The sequence below is a fragment of the Malania oleifera genome, chromosome 7 (genome assembly GCF_029873635.1).
Source record: "Malania oleifera isolate guangnan ecotype guangnan chromosome 7, ASM2987363v1, whole genome shotgun sequence".
NCBI classification, from domain to species: Eukaryota; Viridiplantae; Streptophyta; class Magnoliopsida; order Santalales; family Ximeniaceae; genus Malania; species Malania oleifera.
Window position 1 is genome coordinate 58,792,453 of NC_080423.1, and position 21,536 is coordinate 58,813,988.

Consider the following 21,536-nt stretch of genomic DNA (forward strand, 5'->3'; position numbering starts at 1 on the left):
TTACCTCGTCCATCTCTTTGCCACAGCCACTAGAAGCACCTCGAGAACTTTTTGTGATGCTTGGTTAGAAACTAGAATAACCTTGTGTAGTGGAAGTAGTCTAGAGTCAGGGGTTGAAACATTGGATGCAAGGGCTAAGGAATATGTGTTGGGGAAGCACAAAGAATGTGAGAACAAACATCAGCAAAGGATGGGATTCTGATCTACCAATAATTGGCACCAGGATACCTCAAACTTGGTTTTCAAACCAGTTAAAACTTTAAGATCTATTGTTTGTCCCCTCTGCTTTGCATCTTGCGAATATCTATGGTTATTCGTTGCACAATGTTAAGTTCCTCATTGATACACTTAGTCTCTGCAAAGTACTCTGTGACACATTTGTCTCCCTGTTGTAATTGAAATTACTCTGGATTTGTTTATGATCTCAAGAGGTATGGTTGATCCTCCTATAATGGCAGATTTGCCTAGGACAATAGGGTTTAAGGTTTGGTTTGGTTTGGTGGTGGGGTTTAGATTGGGACTTGCTTTGAAAAGTATTGAAGTATTGGGTAAAACGAATGGCCTAAACCAGAATGATAGGTCTCTCTATTTATAATATATATGTTAAAAATGCATATCAATGACCATAAAATACCTGTACTCACACTTACTAACATAATACTAGCACATACAAATAATGCTAAATGACCAACATAACCATTACCAAAGACCAAGGCTTTGTTCCCTAATATATGTTTGACATGTTGTGCTTGTGTCTAGTAGTGACAAGTGACTCTCATGGTTATGTCTTTCTTCATTGTTTTGTAATTTGGAGTTTACATAATAAGCTTCTTGTTTGTTTGGAGAGTTTTGAGTGTGCTCTAGTTCTCTATTGTCTTTTTTGCTGATTGCATTTGGAGGTTTTGGGAGGCATAGGGATGTGAGGAGATTAAGGTTTTGTGCATTTTTGTTGTTTTTTGGATGGTCTGGCTAGATAGAGATGTTCATATTTTTCATGATCTCTGTGTCTATTGATTTGATTTTGGCCAGTTTTTTTATTGAAAAAATAAGAGGGATTATTAAAAATGTCGTTGAAGTTTTACATTTCTGAACAGATCTTTTATCCATGCTGTAGAGTTTATTCTAAAATATATGAAATAATGCTGAAATTTAAAATACACCCTTGAGTCAGTACAATTGTAAAATATGGCATACAATTCATTTGATGCCATTAAATCATTATGATCTTAAATTCTCTCTCAAGTTTCATCTAACATGATGCTGAAATTTAAAGTGCACCCTTGAATCACTACAATGTTATCATATGGTGTACAATTCATTTGATGTCATTAATCATTATGATCTAAAATTCTCTCCTTAAATTTCATCTATCATGCTGGAGGCAAGTAGATATTAAGCAAAAATCAGTTGTACGTTATGTGCAGAGACACATGACTCCCCCAGCCCAAAACTCAAACATACGCACAACGCCAACCTTTATTTGCTGTCCATCAGAAGGAGATTTATTAGATTTATTTAAATTTCGGTTGTTCTACAAACTTGTCACAAAATTCCTTAGGTTAATATAATTTTAAATTATACCAGCACACACAAAATTGGTATCCTGACCTATAGATAATGTGTTTGTGTATGTGTATTTGGGGGTGTAATAAATTGCTTTGGATGATGTCATATGTGTATGCATGCATGACATGTATTAGATAGAGGACACACACACATGTAGTTTGTACTTGTGCTGACTTGTATTATTGATAAAGACATGGAAAACCAGAAAGCTTGCTTTCCTAAGCAATAGACCAATGCAGCAACAAATTTTGTAAATATGTTGCCTTTTTACTCATGGAAAAAAAAATGCAACATATAGAGCACGAGATTCCCAATTTTATCCAATGATGATCCATTGAATTTCTATCATGGCAATTTACATGGATAACAATGCGACAACAGAACTCTAAGCTCAAAAAATTTCCCTAAAAACACAATTGGGAAGCATTTGGATTAGTTAATGTGTACTATGGTGCCTGGTTGATTGTTACAACAATTATTAGTTGATAAAGAATATTTTCTTAGGATTGCTTTTTGAGTATGTTCTCTTTTATGACACTGGTGGGATGGGTAGCTTTTCCTGCATTGAAGGTAATATTTATGATTGTTTTTTATTAATTAAACAAGGGACACATTTCCTAAGTATTTGTTCCTTACTTTTTCTGTTGCAGATAGGATTTAATCTTGAAACAAATAATCTCACAAATGTACAGGATCCATGGGATAATATGATTTCTCGTCTCTCATATTTATTTTCAGATGAGGTAAATTGTTCACATTAATATTAGTACAGGAAATGTGGTGTTTTTTATATTGAACAATCAAATATATTTCCATTTTAATGATTATAAATCATTTTACTAAGACTATTTTTGTTCATTCGCATTTATAAAGTTATGCATTTAAATTGCATATTCACTATTAATTCAACTCCCAGTGGGTTAATTGTTGTCATTCTGGTGTTTATTTTTAGATCTCTTATCATCATGCTTTGCTTTAATTTTTAGTGAGCATTTCTATTCTGTACTAAGGCTACTAAAGCATTCAAGTGTTGTATACTCACCATTCTGTTGTGAAGCCTTAGTTTGAAGTTTCAACTTTCTACTTACTGCTTCCAAAATTTTAAAAACAATCTCACTTCTTAAAAATCATTCCTATTTTTTGTCTCGACGATCAATCTCCAAATGGATGTTATCTCTTCATAGAAGTTATTTAGGAACAATATTGGATTTTAACACTTGTGTGGAACATGGGCTTTTAGTTTTTGTCATTTAGGAAATACTGCTTCGCAATGGTTTACTATGTTTAGTATATCGGTAGTTGAATGAATGGATCCAAGATTGCAGCCTTAGGGTGCAAATCTTGTTTGAGGTTATAGCCAAAAGAAAGAAGGAAAAAGAGAAAAAAGAAAAAACAAGAAAAAAGAAAAAAGAAAAAAACACAACTAATGGAAACCAATTAAAAAACTCTCTTTAAACCCCCTGCCATCATATTTTTCCATACACTGCAAGTTTGCTTATAACTCTGGCCTTTCTCACCTTTCCTTGTGCCGGAACTTCATTTCCTCTAGGACCAGACAGCCATAACCCCAACCTTATCCAATAGTTGTTGAGCTTCTACATCTTTCCATGGCAAAATCCTATTCATACATTGCTGCTTTTTACTCGGTCCATCTTCCTCAAAAATAGGAATTCCCTCCAAACATCCATCAGTGATGGTGGTACGTAGGATAGGCCCCCAAGTAAATCAGATGACTCTGAGACATACCATACTATTCCCAAAATTCATCCGATAGCAAACCATCATCTCATGCAATCTCACAGGATACCTCACTCATCCTCCGACATATCTCCCCAATGATTTTCTCCTTGCCTTTTTCAACCAAAACCCTCCTTTGATTCTTAACATCTATCTGAACTGCTGCCCACTGACAATAAATCTTATTGCCCCTGGCCTTAAGACAGCTGTTTCCCCCCTGCAGCTCCTAACTTACCCTGAGCATCATCTCCATAAACTACCTTGGCCGTGGCCCCCCAGGCCCCATCTATGGGTATCGTAACATGCTCTTTGACCAGTCTTTCATCATGACCACATTTCTTATCACCTAAGGAAGCAGAGACATCAGCTGAATTCCCAGATTTAGATTTGTCAGAGTTACTCCTGCCTTATTCTGTTCGCTGCCTGCCAGAACTGACAAATCCCTTATCCTTTATGTGCAAATATGTAGCCAACTCCTCTCCAATTGCAAAAGGACCTCTTTATGCCGACTTGATTTGCCAAATTCCTGCAGAAGCTTGAGGAACTATTCTATTACATGTTCTATTTCTTTTATTTTTCTGGAACTTTTCTTCAAAGGCTTAGTCAATTTTTGGGCCTGATTTAGTGGCCTGCCCATATTTTCTGGCTCATGACCAAAGGATACAGGCAGTTTACACTTCAGGCCCGGACACACTGGGCTAACTGAATCCTGTCCATTGAACATATCTGACTCTTTTTGAAAGAGTAAAATCTGGCCCAAATCCCTTAAGCAAACATCAGCTACCTTGTTTTGGCATTTATGTATGAATTTGTACTCAGCCAAAGTCCAAAATCATCAGTCCACCTATCTTATAGTAACCAGGTTCTATACAGCATATTGTTTTAAAAATCCATGCATAATGGCCAGTTGTTATATAATGGTATCGGTGGCTTTTGATACTGTTACAGGGCATTATCTCGAAAGTCCCCCAATTAACAACTGCCATGGGCCGTTCTAGTGTTAGACTGGCTGTGAATGACTAGGACATGCTTTTCAGCACCACCCCCCCCCCCCCCCCCCCCCGGCGCCCCGTTTTTTTTTTTTTCTCTTCTTGCATTTACCTTTCTCTTTTCCCTCTATTGAATTTGAAGCTCAGAAACTCAATTTTGAGTTGGTTTATTTTAGTTAGTAATTTTGATTTTAAAAAAATCATTTTTGGGTGGCAATTTTTAAAAACTGGCATTCAAATAAACCCAACTTTTTCTCTTATTAAATTACATATGTTCATATTCTAATTTCTTTCAAATTTTATTTTTTCTTAAATTTGGAGAACAAAACAGGTTTTATTGCTCTGCATATTTTTTCTTGTTTAATGTATGAACAGTCTATTTTATTTTTGGATAACAAAGATTCCTTTAAAAACTAAAAGAGTACAAAAAATGGCATTCTATATTTTATATTTCTTTGTATTTATGATTTTTAAGGTTGAACTTCATTTATAATCAATAAAGTAGTGAAAAGTAGCAAATACATGCTTCTTCTCATCAATAGCGACTAAAGCAGTCAAGATGACATCTGATACTTGTAGTATATGTTGTGTTTAAATTGGTTAAAATTTACTAAAAATCATTTGAAGCATTATTATATAGGATTATGGGATCAAAACATGTGAAAAATCTTTATGTTTTAAACAAGTTTGCTTTTTGCAAAAAATGAATTCAGAAACGTGTTGTCCGTTTTCTTGTTGCCTAACATTCGTGATGGGCTAAACCTTTACATCATGACTATTACCATTACGCAGACTGTTATCATTATTTAAAACCATGCACGGCACATCATTGGATAAAGGCGGCCCACCCATGCATGAGCCCACACTGCCCTTCTCCTCTCTTCTACCCTGCAAACCAGCTAACCCTAAACTCTCCAGCGCTGCCATCTCCTCCTTTCTACTTTCAAGGCAGCCAAATAAGTGTTAATCTTCACTGCCGGCCTCAGGAGCTGATCCCTGGAAGAGGCCATTTTTCCACCACATTAAGCACAAATCAAGAAATTGTCATCCTTAAATTATTTAACCCAAGCAAAGCATCCTTCCAACATCTTTGTTGACTTCTCTTGGATTTTGAAATGCACAACCTTTGCGGTCCTAAAATCCCATGTAATCCATCCAGAAAAATTCTCTATGCACTCTCAAACCCCCAAATATCAAATGCTCCTTACCTCTAGAAATCAAACCCATTTCTAGGAAATTTCCAGATCAAGTTGGCCTAGTTGCCACCAAATACTCGAATTGGCCAATCCTTTTCCTGCAGTCGAAGCTCAAACGAGTCCAAATCAAGGACACACTTTGAACAATCCACTGAATAGCTGACAATGACAATTTTCCCCCATCGATTGCGAATCTGATTCTTCTCGTAAATCAAAAGGCGAAGGCATAAGGCGACACGTTTTAACCCTTAAGAGATGAGGCATAAGCCTTAAGGCATTGGGTCATAAGCCTTTTGAGAATTTATTTTTAAGATAAAAATGTTATATAAATTGTATATATTTAAAATAAAGTAAAAATTAAGAAAATCACATGTAAAAAAGAAAAACTAGATGTGCTTTGCAAAATACTTGTTGGCTATTCAAAAATTGCTAACTTGAATGCATGACATAAATCATGACAAGAGTTAGCTGTACCATTACAAAGTTCAAACTATTTTCATGATGTAAGATACAACTCCTGTTTATTTTGGAAAGGTTGAGGTTCAAGAGTTTGGAAAATAAACTCATAGTATGACATTACTTTTATACAAATATGTAGTTAGATTATTTTACCAATTCTAACTTGAGAATCACACACCCAAAATGCGTAAACCACAGTCCTCAACTAAAAAGGCACAAAATGCGTGTTTTTTGTAAAAATGCGTAAGCCTCATCATGTAATGCATTAGCCTTTTTGCAATTTGGTATTTTAGATTGAGCCTCAGGGCTTTTTAGGCATGCCTAGCCTTGAGGCAAGCCTCGATTGAGCCTTTTAAAATACTGTTTTTAACGATTTGATAATACATTGCTGTACTTAAGCTTAAAGAACAACAATAGGATGTTTATAGAAATATTATGTAATGCGTTATATAATGTACCTAATGAATATGTACCACTAAATTTGATATGTGCAGTACGCATGATTGTAAGAGAATAATACACATTGAGTCCATATATTTAAATTATTTAATTTCTATAATACTCAGATTAAGAGCAGAAAGTCATATTTAGGTAATTTCTAGTATGTATATGTTTATTTATTTTTTAATAATTTGATAATACATTGCTGTATGTAAGCTTAAAGAACACCAATACTAGAGGTTATTTATAGAAATATTATGAAATGTGTTATATAATGTACCTAATGGATTCTAATTTTTATTGTTTAATTTTAGAATAATATCTGCATGTGTTTATCTAATATATATATATTTTCTATGAGAGTACTTTTAAATTTAATCATACAATTGAATTATCTTCATTATTTGAACTTGTAGTATAGTTGTTAACATGTTCCAAAGACTCACTTCTGCCTGGGTGAATCTTCGAGCCGCCTCAACATGAATGGCGAACTTGAATTTTGAAATTGGTATTTGGTGAATGAGATATGAGTTAATAACATGTCAACAGAAATTGTCACGAACCTACTTAATTCTATGTGAAGTTAGAATACCTAATGATTTACTATCGATTAATTGGTCAACTAGCTAACCTTGTGTCCAAGGAACTGATAGTCAATGGTCTACACACCAGAGCCAAGTCTGGGAGTGTGGTTATGTGGAGGGAAGGTTCTAGCACCTGTTCAACAGACGGTTTCTTTGAATTTAATCTATCAAGATTTTTATTTTTTCATTTTGGCATTTATTTACCTTTAATACATTGCATAAACCTGCACAAGACACCACATTGAGCTCCGTTATATGATGACTTTTATTGTGTGAATGTGCTTTGATGTATGTTTTCCCTCCATTAGATATTTGGTTAACCCTGCACAAGATGACGATTACCCTCACCATAAAATTCTCTAAAGTATGCACAAGACACCACCTTAAGGTCTATCGCCGGACTCATTAAAGTATTTTAGGGTTTTCGTATTTCCAAACATCCAACCATTTAACACTCAGAGAAGGGTTCAAGCATAGTTTCACATTATGGCAAAAGGATATCACATGTCATTGAAGCATATCATGTTCAATTTGAACTATTATGAACTCAAACAAACATCATAAAAATATCATTCCACTGCATTTTGACAAAATTTAATCATCCTTACATTAACAAATAGGTAAATGCACAAAAACGAGGTACTGGTGCCACTGAGGCTTGGTTTTCATATATTCTTTGACATTCATGCTCAAATTAGGATCCAAATGAATTCAAGACCCTTGGAAAACCCTTAAAACAAAATCAAACCTCTCTGGATTTTTTTTTTTTCAAGAATTTTCTCCTATTTTTATGATTTTTTAGCAATTTATAAAAGTTAAAAATTAATGAAAATATAAGAAAACTTAATAAAAAATACTTTAAAAGAACAAAAATAATCCAGAAAATCCTTAAATGTGAAAAAAAGGTTCCCTAAAATTATTAAATAGAAAACTCTGGAAAATTAGAAAACAAAATATTTTTGAAATGGAAACAGCCAAATTAAAGAAAAACAGAAATAAAATACTAAATAAATACAAAAAATTAAGAAATTGGTTTTAAATCAAAGAGGAATTTTTTATGGGTCATATCTCCTATTTTTTTTTTCAGATTTTTTTTGTACTTTAAAACTATCCTTTATTGATTTTTAAAATTGAAAAAATATTTTTGTAGGTTAAATAGATAAAGAAATATGTAAATAAACAGGGTGGACGGGTCAACCAGTCTATTTGATCAATCGACCGGTCCAGTTGTACCACTTTAACTAGTCAGATGTTGTGCACATGATGTGGGAGCAGGAAGGGGTCTCTGCTCCTTTTGCCTTCTCCAGCCAAGCTTGGGTCAGCTGCTGGAACCCTAAGTTACGTCACCGCCTTTAAACCATTACTTCGGCCTATTCCGGCATTGGGAAAACACCGAACCACAGCTGATTTAACCCTCTTGGCCCCCAGATTATTTTCTGACTGAAAACTTGGCCTGAAAACCTCCCAATCATGCTTGTCCTTACTTGGCCAACCGTTGCCAGCAATAATGGCACGGGCAATGATTTAACATGTTTTTGTGCTTATTTTGCACGATTTTTCACTTATTTTGACCCTCCGAATCTCAGTTCTCTACTTTTTTGGCCTTGTTATTGATTCATGCATGTAAAAGAAAAGAAAAAAAAGCTCCTTTTCTAACTCGATCGGGCCCAAATACAATACGCAAGTTAGGAGTAACATGAGTTTTCAACCCACTTGTTGAAATTATTTTTCTCAACTCTGTATGGACCTTACAAGAAAAATGTCATCAAAATTGGGTAAGAGCTAGTTGTTAGTGGGCATTACTGTATGTGTATGTGTCGGTGCGTGTGTGTGTGTTACTTCATATGTTTTCTGAGCATTTTCCCATCTGTTTGTTTGGACAACATTTTTTTAATTACTGTATGCTTATTTTCTTATGACCTGCTTTTAAATTTGTGCTCATTCTGACCTTTTCTGATGCATTTTTGTGTCATTGGGAAGTTAATTTCCACTTCTCACTTGCTGAGTAGTCACTTAAGAGCTGTTACTTCATATCTAATGACATTTTCTCCATCATTTTGTTTGCACATTACAATTTACGGTATGCTTATAGCCTTGCCCCCTGTCACTAAATCTGTGCTCATTCAGACCTTTTCTGTCTTTTGTGTTATTGGTGAAGTTACTTTCCACTCTGCACCCACTGAGTGGTCACTTTAGAGCAGTTTTGCAGAGAGAGGGTGACCTTAGTGGTTCAATCCCTGTTTGTGTTATGGCCATCTATGATGCAAAGCTTTGTAGTTTATGCAAATCCATCGATCCTATGGTGGAGACTAATCCCTTGTTGGCTGTACAACTTGTCATGAAAGCTGCTGCAAGATTACCTGGGTTTATTGTTTCATCTGAAGAACATCTTTGGATGCGGAGGGAAAACCCTTTCCCTTCTGAGATTCTGCAGTCCTTAATTACTGAGGAAGCCATTTTGCCAGAAAGTGTTCAGATTAAAGCAGTACGTATTCCTTATTCACCTGACAAGATTGTTGAACCAATGTCTATTAATGTTTCCTCAAATGGCTACTACATGGATGCCATTGCACAAGAGCTTGCTGTAAAAGATGTTTTCAGGGTTCTGATCTCTAGGTACGTGGAAGCATAGAGTTGGGAACAAGTACTTTCTCTGTTTCGTTTCGTATTCTTGAATTTTTCTGTTTGATGAAAAAAATTGTTTTTGTCCTGGATAACATTATAGATGTTCCACAGTTGAGTTCCTTGATCCTCTATGACCCTCTTGGTGAGTTTAACCTTCGCAATGTTGAGAATAGGGTTATCCTTTGAGGTTTTCAATGTTTCTAGTATGTGCGCACATGCACACGTAAAAATTTCTAACCTAGGAGTGTGCTACTCTTGTGGAAAATTAGGGATGATCTCTTTTCTCCTGCAATATATTTAATGAGCATCTATAGTGAAATAAAATTACTAAATTTTACAGATCTATTGGCAAGGCTTCTTCAGAGATGAGATTATACTCTTCAGTGGATTTATCATCAGATGTGAAAGAAAATGTAAAATCTGAAGAATATTTTAATGTGAGGGCAAGTTATTTCTCTGGTCAAGATATACATGGTGATGCAATTTTGGCTTGCATTGGATACACTTGGAAGTCCAGAGAACTCTACCACGAAGATGTATCCGTGCGTACATATTACAGGTTCCTTTTGGGTTTCACTTGGATTGTTATATTGCTTATTCAAAACATTGATCTTTTTACAGACTCTGCACTAGTATTTGGACCATATATAGTTCAGTTTCTGAGTTTAGTTATATTGCGCGCACTATAAAACTATCCTTTATGCGTGTTATGAATAATTTTTCGAGTGGTAGTTTTTCCAATCTGGGTTTAAATCTTAGATTATTTATGTTCTGTAAGGTTCTGAAAATGTTCTAGTGTGTTGTGCATTGCACTCTAGTTGCATTATCTTTTATTATTTTAGTTTCTGTTGTATTTCCCTGCATCATCATTGTCTTGAAGATTCCTTTGGTCCTACTTATTTATATGCATTTTATATATTGCCATCTATGTTTTTCTGGAGGTTGTCATTCGAATGGAAAATTTTGATTCGTTGGTGGGGCAGGGTTACTATGAAATCTAACTAGTTACACCTTAATATCCTAGCATGCAATATCCAATTCACATAATCTAAAACTGAACATGGTTCGATTACTAATACTAAAGTTAGCCCCTCACTCTATGTATAATAATAAAAAAAAAATATGTACTCATTAGATATAGATACACCTTAAAAAGTACCCTTTGACCTACAATCTTCAACATCTCCCCCCCCCCCCCAACCCTCTGGGCCAAGCTATATATCTAATTTTCCCACCTTGTTAGAAATGTATTTGACTCAGGCACTTCCGCCTTGTGAATAAATCAGCAAGTTGATCCTCTGATTTCACATGGGTGGACAAGTTTCTTTAAAATTTTCTCTCTAACTAAGTGACAATCAACTTTATTTTTGCCCTCATAGAATTCTGGATTCAAAGTGATATGACAGCATCCTGATTGTCAAGTATTAATTGCATGGGTGATGTATATGGAAACACAAACTCCTCCAACATATTCTTGATTGGGATCACACTAAGCGGGATCTTTGTGTTTACCACAGGCGTAGGCTTAATTTATGATTTTTTTATTGGATTTTAATTAGGTAATTTTCGGCTTTAGAGATTTTTTAATTATTTCATCTTCAATATTTAGGGATTTGCCCACCTTTGAATTGCAAAGAGCGAACAAGCTTAAGGTTTAGTTACTTTAGTGAACAGGCTAGTTTCATGATCCAGCAGTGTTGGTTTTTACAGCAGCCCAACATGATGGAAAGTTGGAGGAGGTCCATTGTCCGATCAAAAGGCGTTCAAAAGGCTGGTTTTAAGACCCAGTCAACTACTCATCAGATAACAATGGGGAAGAGGCACATGTTATGAAAGCAGTGGACTGCATTTGCTGCAGGGAGACTGCACCAGCAGACATGGTGAAAGTTTGTGGTTCATTGAATGCCTCCTCTCCGGCGAGAGTTGCCAGTCTGAGTGACTATTTTAGAATTTGTTCAAGAGGGGAAGGGGGTAAGTTGCATAAGGATGAGGATTACTTGCAAGGGGCGGGAAGGGGATGTGACTGTTAATCAGGTGGATTTTTGATATAGCAAGGGCTCAAATAATGGGAAGATGGATACAGTTGGGTTTGAAATGCCTCTGGTTGATAGAAATTCAGCTATGTCAAAGGTCTATACCTGTTGGATGTTAAGGTAGCAAGGACTTTAAATGAGGAAGTCATAGTAGTCAAAAGAGCAAGGTGCACCAAGGCTCAAGGGGTACTTGGAGCCTAGGTGCAAGGCAAAGGGGCATGCTTCATGGTGGTGAGGCACACATTTGTTAAAATTTTGTGTACATTGGCCTATGTAATATATAATGGATTATTGATCTCTGAACGCTTTAGCATGAAATTTGAATTTAAAACTGCCATAATACTAAATACCAAAACATAAATGCGTAGAAATTATTGACTACCATTTTACCAAGTATCAAGCATAGCGCAACATAAGCACACAAGGGTGCAAACTACAACGAAAATGAAATTGCCAAACTGAAAGCATTGACACCATAGTTCAATATCAAAATACAAGTAAAAAGGGCGTCCTTGGGCTAGAAGGCTCCCAACTTTGTAATGGTAGGGGGGAGTGTTGCCACAGTGTACGCAACCTTACCCCTGCTTTTTGCAGAGAGGTTGTTTCCTTGGACTCAAACTTGTGACCAACTGGTCACAAATGAACAACCTTACCATTGATCCAAGTCCTGCCCTCATTGAAAGACAGTATTATAAACCAAAGTCAAAAAATTTAAATCAACCAAGATATCATCATCTTCTTATTCTTCATCAGAATTATTGTCTCCAATATCTTTTTCCCCTTCATTCTCCCCTGCACTAGTCTCTTGGTTCTCATCCTCATCTATAAGTTCCAATATTACAGCCCTAGCAGTGGTAGATGAAGCTTTTTTATTCTGTTGAAGACAGGGATGAGACGTTCACACTTGCTCTTGATCTAGTGGGATGGGGGTCTCATTTACTCCAGCAGCTCTAGCAACAGAACCCCATATCAAAGAATCATATTCAACCACGCATTTATTGTCCTCATCCGAATCTCCATCCACTCTACCAATCAACCATTGATTACAATCATTAATATCCTGTAGAAGGATGGGATCAATGATGTCATTCCTGTTCCTCAATGTTTGAGTAAAGTTCAAAAACACCATAACTATTTGGCTAGCCTATTCCTCTTTTTGCTATGATGCTGCTAGAAGTAAAAAAAATAACCATATTAAATAAAAATGATTTTAAAAATAGTAATAAACCTAATATTCTAGGTTATTTAGTCCATGATATCCTGCAGCCAATAGCACCGCATGTGAGGCTAAGAATTCTCATAGTGAACTTTTGCAAGTTTGGAGTTGGCGATCCAAATAAGGTCCACCAATCTGTGGTTAACTAAATAAATTTCGAATGAATGGCTACCACCCATGTAGCTAAAAATTTAAAAGGAAAGTGGGAGTAAAAACGCATGTATACTAACTAAATCCAAAGTGGCTAAATGGCTAATGTTCCTGGTGCTTGTCTTCCTTTGTCTCAGAGTCATATCAATTCCAAGGTGCCTTGAGTGGTTGTTTGAGTTGTCAACTCATTTGAAATTTTATCTTGCAATTCATTGGATGACACTAACCTTGCAATGCATTTGTCTAACTTCATCTTGTTCAATGTTGGGGTTAGAATAATAAATTCTAGGTTCAAGATGTGTGCGACTGCATGCAAAGGTTATAAAGTTGCAATCCCCACATTATATCAATTTCAAATGCTTCCTCAAATTTTCCCTCTCTCTCTCTTATTGAAAGTCCTTGCTATGGCTTCCTTATCCCTATCCATCGTTTCATAAAGCCATTGTAGGATTCTTTTCCCCATCAGCCAATCAGAGTTGACAAACAGCTAGGCCTGTCAATTTAAGGGCATAAACAATAGTTGTCCAAAAGGAACAAATATTGGCATAAAAACAATGCTAGCTGCTCTTTTGCTGGCTGCCTCATTTGCCCATCTACTATTAACACAATATTTAGAAGTAAACTTCATAATTTGTTCTTGTGAAGGTGTATTGAATGAAGTGTGATAAAGGTTGACATCTTGTTCAATGTTGGGGTTAGAATAATAAATTTTAGGTTCAAGATGTGTGTGACTGCATGCAAAGGTTATAAAATTGCAATCCCCACATTATATCAATTTCAAATGCTTCCTTGAATTTTCCCTCTCTCTCTCTCTTATTGAAAGTCCTTGCTATGGCTTCCTTATCCCTATCCATCGTTTCATAAAGCCATTGTAGGTTTCTTTTCCCCATCAACCAATCAGAGTTGACAAACAGCTGGGCCTGTCAATTTAAGGGCATAAACAATAGTTGTCCAAAAGGAACAAGTATTGGCATTAAAACAATGCTAGCTGCTCTTTTTCTGGCTGCCTCATTTGCCCATTTACTATTATCACAATATTTAGAAGTAAACTTCATAATTTGTTCTTGTGAAAGTGTATTGAATGTAGTGTGATTAAGGTTGACATCTTGTTCAGTGTTGGTGTTAGAATAATAAATTCTAGGTTCAAGATGTGTGCGACTGCATGCAAAAGGTTATAAAGTTGCAATCCCCACATTATATAAATTTCAAATGCTTCCTTGAATTTTCCCTCTCTCTCTTGTTGAAAGTCCTTGCTATGGCTTCCTTATCCCTATCCATAGTTTCATAAAGCCATTGTAGGATTCTTTTCCCCATCAACCAATCAGGGTTGACAACGGCTGGGCCTGTCAATTTAAGTGCATAAACAATAGTAGTCCAAAAGGATCAAATATTGGCATAGAAACAATGCTAGCTGCTCTTTGGCTGGCTGCCTCATTTGCCCATTTACTATTATCACAATATTTAGAAGCAAACATCATAATTTGTTCTTGTGAAGGTGTATTGAATGAAGTGTGATAAAGGTTGTTGCATATCTTGCCACAGTAGGCCTAAGTAACTCCTTTTCGCTTGTGCATTTGTCTCATCATGTTCACCACAAGAACATGGTTATAAAATATAATTGTAACTGAGGCTCAAAGTGTGTTCATAGGGGGGAGCTAATGAGGTTATTGGGGATATTCAGAGAAGAAAGAAGGGGCTTATGGTACTGTGAGTTGGAATTTTTTGGATAAGATGTTGCGTATCTAACATGCATGAACTATTCGGTTTTAGTGTATGGTGAGCTGAAATCTTGCTTTAGGGCTTCGATGGGGATAAGGCAAGGTGACCTTCTTTCCTCGCTTTTTCTTGTTTTAGTGGATGATGTTCTTGAGTAGGTTTGTTGATGGGGCAATGGATTGAGGTTTAGTGAAAGGGCTAGATGTGGGGATGGATGTGGCTAATCCATTAGCACCTCAGTTTGCTAACGATACTATATTCTTTCTAGAGACCACTTTTTTTTTTTTTTGAATATTTTGGGTCTTTTCTATATTTTTGAGAGGGTTCATGGGCTTAAGATTAACATGGGGAAGACTGGTATTGCGGCTATTAATGTGTATGATAAGCCTATAATGGAGCTGTCTTCAAAGGCGGTTGTGATGTGTTGGAGTGGCCATTGTCCTAAGGATTCCTTTGGGGGTAATCCTAGATTTGTGAGGGGATCCAGTAGTGGGGAGGTTGTCTAAGTGTTTTGATGGGTGGAAGGTTGCTCTTTTTTCCCTTGGGGGTAGAATTACTCTCATTCAGGCTTTCCTTTCTAGTATCCCATTGTATTTTCTTTCTATTTTTAGGATTCTTGTGGGGGTTGCTACAGAGATTGAGAAAATAATAAGAGATTTGATGTGGTAACAAATCTAGTTAAGCTAGGGTGCTATAACTAGTGCCACACGGCCCTTCACAAAGTGTGAAGTGTTCGGCCATGACAATTGGCCAGGCCCTCACATGTTATTAAAGACCATTGAATATGCATTACTACTTAGATGGCAGAGTGGTTTGCTTTCAGTCGACTGTTTTGTAATTCTTTGTTTTTTTGACACCCTGCAGTGCAGGCGCTTCTTTTGCTGTTTGTGCTTGGGTGGCATCCCCTTGATGTCCTTTAATGAAATTTTCTGATGAAAGAAAAAAAAAAAAAAAGAGTATACATCTATGGTGCATTTGTTAGTTTATGCAGCTTAATCATTTTGAAGATTTTCTTATTTTTTACTCTATGATGGTAATGTGACACACGTCCATAGCAAAAATAATGCAGTTGTCTAATATTTTAGATAATGGTGCAAAATTAAGGTATTGTATTTTTATAAGAACTTCCTTCACAGGATGCTTATAAATAAGATGCCTAGTGGAGTTTACAAGTTGTCTAGAGAGGCAATACTTGCAGCCGATTTGCCTGTAGCATTTACTACACGAACAAACTGGAGGGGCTCTTCTCCAAGGGATCTCCTCTGTACATTCTGCCGTCAGCACCACTTGTCAGAACCTGTCTTCTCTCCCATCAATAATCCTTTGAAATCATTAGTGGACTCTCTGGGATCAGGCAAGAGATTGAAGGTTGAAGAGCCAGGTAAAGAAGGAACAGAATATGCAAATGGAAATGGTGTTGCTGCTACTGGCAGGGAACCAGTGGCGCCTGGATCCACCTTTAACTGTGAAGTAAAAATTTATTCCAAGTGCCAAAATTTGATTGTACACTGTTTGCCAAAAAATTCTTATAAGAAGCAGGCTGATGCTTTCCAGAGTACTGCTTTGAAGCTTCTCTCATGGTTGAATACATTTTTTAAGGAACCAGATATGCCATTAGAGAAGTTGACATCTTCTGGATATGCCCTCAATATACGATTTAATCCTCAATTTTTTTTTAAGGAGTTTGCATTATGTCCGTCGGTTCATAATGTTTGGCAGAGAACTGTCACCGAAGAAATCAGATCACTGGATTCAGACCGCTTTAATCACCCATGCATTGAGCAAGGAGTTGGAGTAAGCCTTTTAAACATAGAAGGTCAAGATTCTGGTGTCTCTCCATCTAGCGGGTCGTTAGTATGCATAAATTATAACATATCTTTGGTTACAAAAGGGGAGAATACAAAAGAACTACTTGAAAGTAATGATGATTTTGAGTTCGAAATAGGAACTGGAGCAGTGATTCCCCAGCTTGAAGCTGGAGTGATACAGTTGTCTTTGGGTCAGTTTGCTTGTTTCCATACAGAATTGCATCCAGAAGAGTTTATTTTGGCTGCAGCTGGCGATTCAGCAAAAACCCTTTCACTGTTATCTTCAAGTGAGTGTTTCTCTGTAAGAAATAAATTGACTAAAATTTCTTTGATGACTATGTCTGTCTAATTGCTTCCATGATGGTCATAAATAGGAACAGCATCCATATGTCTATCTAAATTGCGAAAATGATCGTCATAAATAGGAACAAGTTTCATAGTTTGTTTCTCTGCATGTTGCTAAGAAACTGATTGAAATCAATTTACTTCTGAATTTTCATGGAAAATATTTCCGTAAAAGTAGACCACAGGTCATTATGAAAAATTTTAAAAAAGGGCAGCCCAGTGCACAAAGTTCCCGCATATGCGGGGTCCGGGGAAGGGGCAGGCCACAATGGGTCTATATTACGCAGCCTTACCTTTGCGCTTAAGCTCCCCTTCATTATGAAAAATTTATGGTTGTAATTTTTGTATGCTGTGGCCCTTTGTAGTCGAATGTTAACTGAAAAGTGATTTTTATAGAAGGGAATGAATCCTGAGTTAGTACATTATTTTGCCTTAGACTTTTCTTATTTTCAATTTTCTCTCACTTGTCCTGACTGACTGTGCATTGCACTCGTATACTTCTAACAGAAGCGTGCTGCTTGGAGTTCTCCATAATTTTGTTGAAGGTTACAGAACCCTTGGAGGATAGAATGGAGCAAGCTTTCTTCAACCCTCCACTTTCAAAGCAGCGAGTGGAGTATGCATTACGGCACATTAAAGAATCTTCTGCTACTACATTGGTATATGCTTGCCAATTGTCATCCGACAATTGTGTGTAAAAACAAGTAATAGAGATTGAATTTTGTTGTCTGTTGCAGATTGACTTCGGATGTGGCTCTGGAAGTTTGTTGGGTTCTTTGTTAGATTATCCCACTGCTCTAGAGAAAATTGTTGGTGTTGATATTTCGCAGAAGAGTCTTATCCGTGCAGCAAAGGTTAGAAACATTGATATCTACCAAGTTGACTCGTCCGCATCCCCCCAAATTCTTTTCCTAAAAAATAAAAATAAAAATTAAGAAATTTTTTTTTTCTTCTATCCCTCTGATTTCGCTCTGTATAGCTTTGAGGAGTAGATGGTATATGATAATGGCATGTTTAGGGAGTCCAGCTTGATTCTATAATCTCCTTGACTAATTTGCTGAAAGATTATTAGGCTGTACTTCCTAATGTCTTTTTTTTTTTTTTTTTTGTTTTCTTTTTTTGTTTATCAGTTTTTCTAAGAGGATATTCTGTTGCATTTTTTTTTTCTTTCCCTATTTAATAAATCCCTTTATCCCAAAAAATGAAAAAGTGCGGGCACCAGTGTTTTGTCGGTTTTACATCTCTTGCACCTTTGAGTCACTGTTACAAAACTTCTTTGCTCTACATCTCTTGTTCATAGTGCAGATACTGCATTCAAAATTAAGTTCGGATTCAGATGCGGAATTGCCAAATACAAGAATCAGATCTGCATTGTTATATGAGGGATCCATCACAGATGTTGATTCTAGATTGTATGGATTTGATATTGGCACTTGCTTGGAGGTACTTGGTTTTCTCTTTAGTGCCAGAACTCTTAAGAGGATTGTTAGGTGATGCATTTAATGGTTTTCTCCTTGCTCTCCTGCCCCCCTTTGATTGCACATTTCTAGCTTTCATTCTGATTTATTTTATAGAGTATTTCTATGTATTAACATATTTTAAAGCATTTCCTATACGTGTGTGTGGAAGTGTATGTGAATTACATATTTTGGGACATTCCATTAGTGTTGGAATGTAGAATTTTTTCAAATTACTATGAATCTTTCAGTTATACAAGTGCATGGTTTATGCTATCATTTGTGCTGAACGTGTCCATGTGCTGTGCAATCAAACTTGGTAGAATGCTTTAAAATTTCATTTTGGATTACAGTTTCAAGGCTTCTAAGATCTTGAATTTTCAATGGAAGTTCCAATGTTAGTTTCTGTTTTAATTTTAAAAACAAATGGAAATTAGGAATAAAGCATGATATTTTTGTGGATCTTAGAAACTCTTAATAGGCATAACAATGCGAGATTTAGAGCTATACTTTTGTGAGTAAAATATAGCAATGCTTGGTTCGGGGTGTATAAGGTGCAATTCCATTTTACTCTTGTTAGATTACCACTTTACCTAAAAGTTTAAGCTACAGTTTTGGGCCAACAATGTATATCAGGTCTTAACACTCCCACACAGCTGCAGCCCGACAGTAAACACAGTAAACACGGGCAACAAAACTAGAGTCCAGGACCTCCAAGTCGCCAGCTCTGAAACCATGTTTGGTTACCTCTTTACCTAAAAGCTTAAGTTGTTAGGTTGTGGACTAACAATGTGTATTAGGCCTTAACAGCTATTTTTAAAATATTTAATTAATATAAACAAAGCCTGTGTATTATCAGTTAAGTATAAATAAAATTTATAAATTAGTTGAAATTAGTTATACAAATACAACTAATTTAGACATAAAAAATTGGATTTCAAAATTCTGAAAACTCTGTGTATTAGGCCTTAATCCAATGTTGTGGAATCTAGGTTCAATTTTGAATTGGATTTCAAAACTCTGAAAGTTTTCATTCATCTTCTTTTGATAATTATCTTTATTTTAATAAGTAAAATAATAATAATAATAATAATAAGAAACTTACTAAGATGTAAATTTCTATGTGAGTCTGAATCCCACTTGTCAATTTCAAGGAAATTTCATTCTATAGTTAGTAATTTAAAATTTTTTATTGAAAATGCGAGATTAGAAATTGACAGAAATTTCTCCAACATTTCGAAGAGGGGGATGGAAATCAAAAATTTTATGGGAATTTTGACATTTTTGTGGAAATGTATGACCATGCTTGATATAACAAAAAGGAGAAGAGAATTCAATATAAGGTAAATTTGGTGAAGCTTGTGAGATATTGGGGTTTCAGCAAGAGTAGGAAAGGAGGAGTTTTAACAGCACGGTTTTTGCTATTTGTGGACTGCCATAGTTTGAACTCTGACTTGTAAATGCCAGTTACTTAACTTACAGTATTGACAGTGCTAAGGCGTGTTATGCTGTGTTGTTCTAATGCTTTCGAAGAATTTCAAATAGGCAACTAGGCTTGAACCTCACGAGAAATTAGAAGTCTTGAAATATATGGGAGACTGGGCAGACAAGGCTTTATCTCATAATACAATCCTTGAAGTTGGAGTTGTTGGTAAGATAAGCTTATAGTACAGAATATTGCAATCTAAACCAGGGCAGCTCAATTTGTTTGGCAGGGTGCGTGTAATGTTTATGTGTTTGCTCCTCACCATCATACTGTATTCTACGTGCTTTGCTTGCATGTTATTCTCATTTGGAAATGTTTTTCTTTTCTAATGACATGCCCTAGCCATGTCTAAAAGAACTCTTGTATGCCCAGAACATCGGTGAAGACGTGCACTGTTGGGCTCTGTTAGATACATATGCATCTATTCAGAATTGTTATGCGGTGCTATTACTATTAATTAGCATTTAAAATTTGTATGAAAAAGGTTTTTTGTGTGTGTATATATATATTGCATGTGCTCGTGTAGCTATGTTTTTTTTTTGTCATTCAGAGCTGACATTATAATGATTATTAGGTAATTGAGCACATGGAAGAAGATCAAGCATGTTTATTTGGTGATGTTGTGCTGAGTTATTTTTGCCCCAGAATTCTTATTGTTTCCACTCCAAACTACGAGTACAATGTGATTCTCCAGAGGTCTAATCCAGCAAGCCAAGAAGATCCTAACGAGAAAACCCAGTCACAGTCATGTAAATTCCGCAACCATGATCACAAGTTTGAGTGGACTCGCCAGCAATTTAACAGATGGGCTGCTGATCTTGCGGCAAGGCACAATTATAGTGTTGAATACAGCGGTGTTGGTGGATTTGCCGACTTGGAACCAGGATTTGCTTCTCAGATTGCTGTCTTTTGTCGGGGTGATAATCACTCGGAAGGCCAGGGAGACGATGATTTGAAGAAAATAGATACAGCCCATAAGTATGAAATTGTCTGGGAGTGGGATAGATCTCGCACATTGAGTTCTGCTGTTTGAAAATATAATAGAACTCATCCTTTATTTTGGGTAGCGCACCTATTTTAGATCTAGTTCAAACTTACACAGCCATGACCCATTGGCCTCTTAACTTCGTTACTGCTGTAGGGCATGAAATAGTTTCATGCATTTGGAGACTGCTGAAGTGATCGCTTTCCTTGAGCCAGACTTGAATTTTAGATTATTTACTTACATCCACTCTCCATAGTAATGTTCCTTGTAATGCTCCTGCAAACACTATGCCTGATGCTATAATTTGAATCTTCCGTGAAAATGTGAATATTCATTGTTGAACTTCTTGTATAGTCGAGATCCGATATGCTAGTTTTGATCAAGAAGCCAATTTCCTGTGCTAAGTGTAGGAAGTTCATGAGATGTAGATGAAGAAGAGAGGGGATATTAGGAAGGGAAAGTAAATTGGTAAGGTAAAATTCAATGTGTATTGACCTTGCAGTGTGTGAAAAGTATGCTTGCTTTCTTTTGCAACGGTTGTTAGTCTTAATACACGGCGAATATACATAGAAACATGTGCCCTATCACATGTGTAAATGCTTGTCATGTGACATTTTGTGTAGAATTAACATTGTGGCAAGATTAGATGAATAAGCCGACTTATCTTTTTCTTTTCTTTTGCAACAATTAGTGCATATACTTGGAATAATATCAATAATTTTATGAAAGTGTTGATTTTATAA

The 21,536-nt window shown here is 36.1% G+C and overlaps 1 protein-coding gene across 3 annotated transcripts in view; it reads left to right on the forward strand.

The window, feature by feature from the left end:
* LOC131159400 (small RNA 2'-O-methyltransferase-like) overlaps positions 1–21,135 on the forward strand; it is a 38,975-nt gene extending 17,840 nt beyond the window's left edge. For 2 of the 3 annotated variants that reach the window (XM_058114282.1, XM_058114283.1), the window contains exons 3-10: positions 2,217–2,309; positions 9,131–9,588; positions 9,938–10,156; positions 15,849–16,807; positions 17,373–17,524; positions 17,603–17,719; positions 18,171–18,308; positions 20,383–21,135. In XM_058114282.1, the coding sequence (XP_057970265.1) occupies positions 2,217–2,309; positions 9,131–9,588; positions 9,938–10,156; positions 15,849–16,807; positions 17,373–17,524; positions 17,603–17,719; positions 18,171–18,308; positions 20,383–20,841 (2,595 nt within the window). In that variant the 3' untranslated portion in view covers positions 20,842–21,135. Of the gene's footprint in view, positions 1–2,216; positions 2,310–9,130; positions 9,589–9,937; positions 10,157–15,848; positions 16,808–17,372; positions 17,525–17,602; positions 17,720–18,170; positions 18,356–20,382 lie in introns of all 3 variants that reach the window. The other variant, XM_058114284.1, reaches the window with a different exon arrangement.
* The last annotated feature ends 401 nt before the right edge of the window (positions 21,136–21,536 follow it).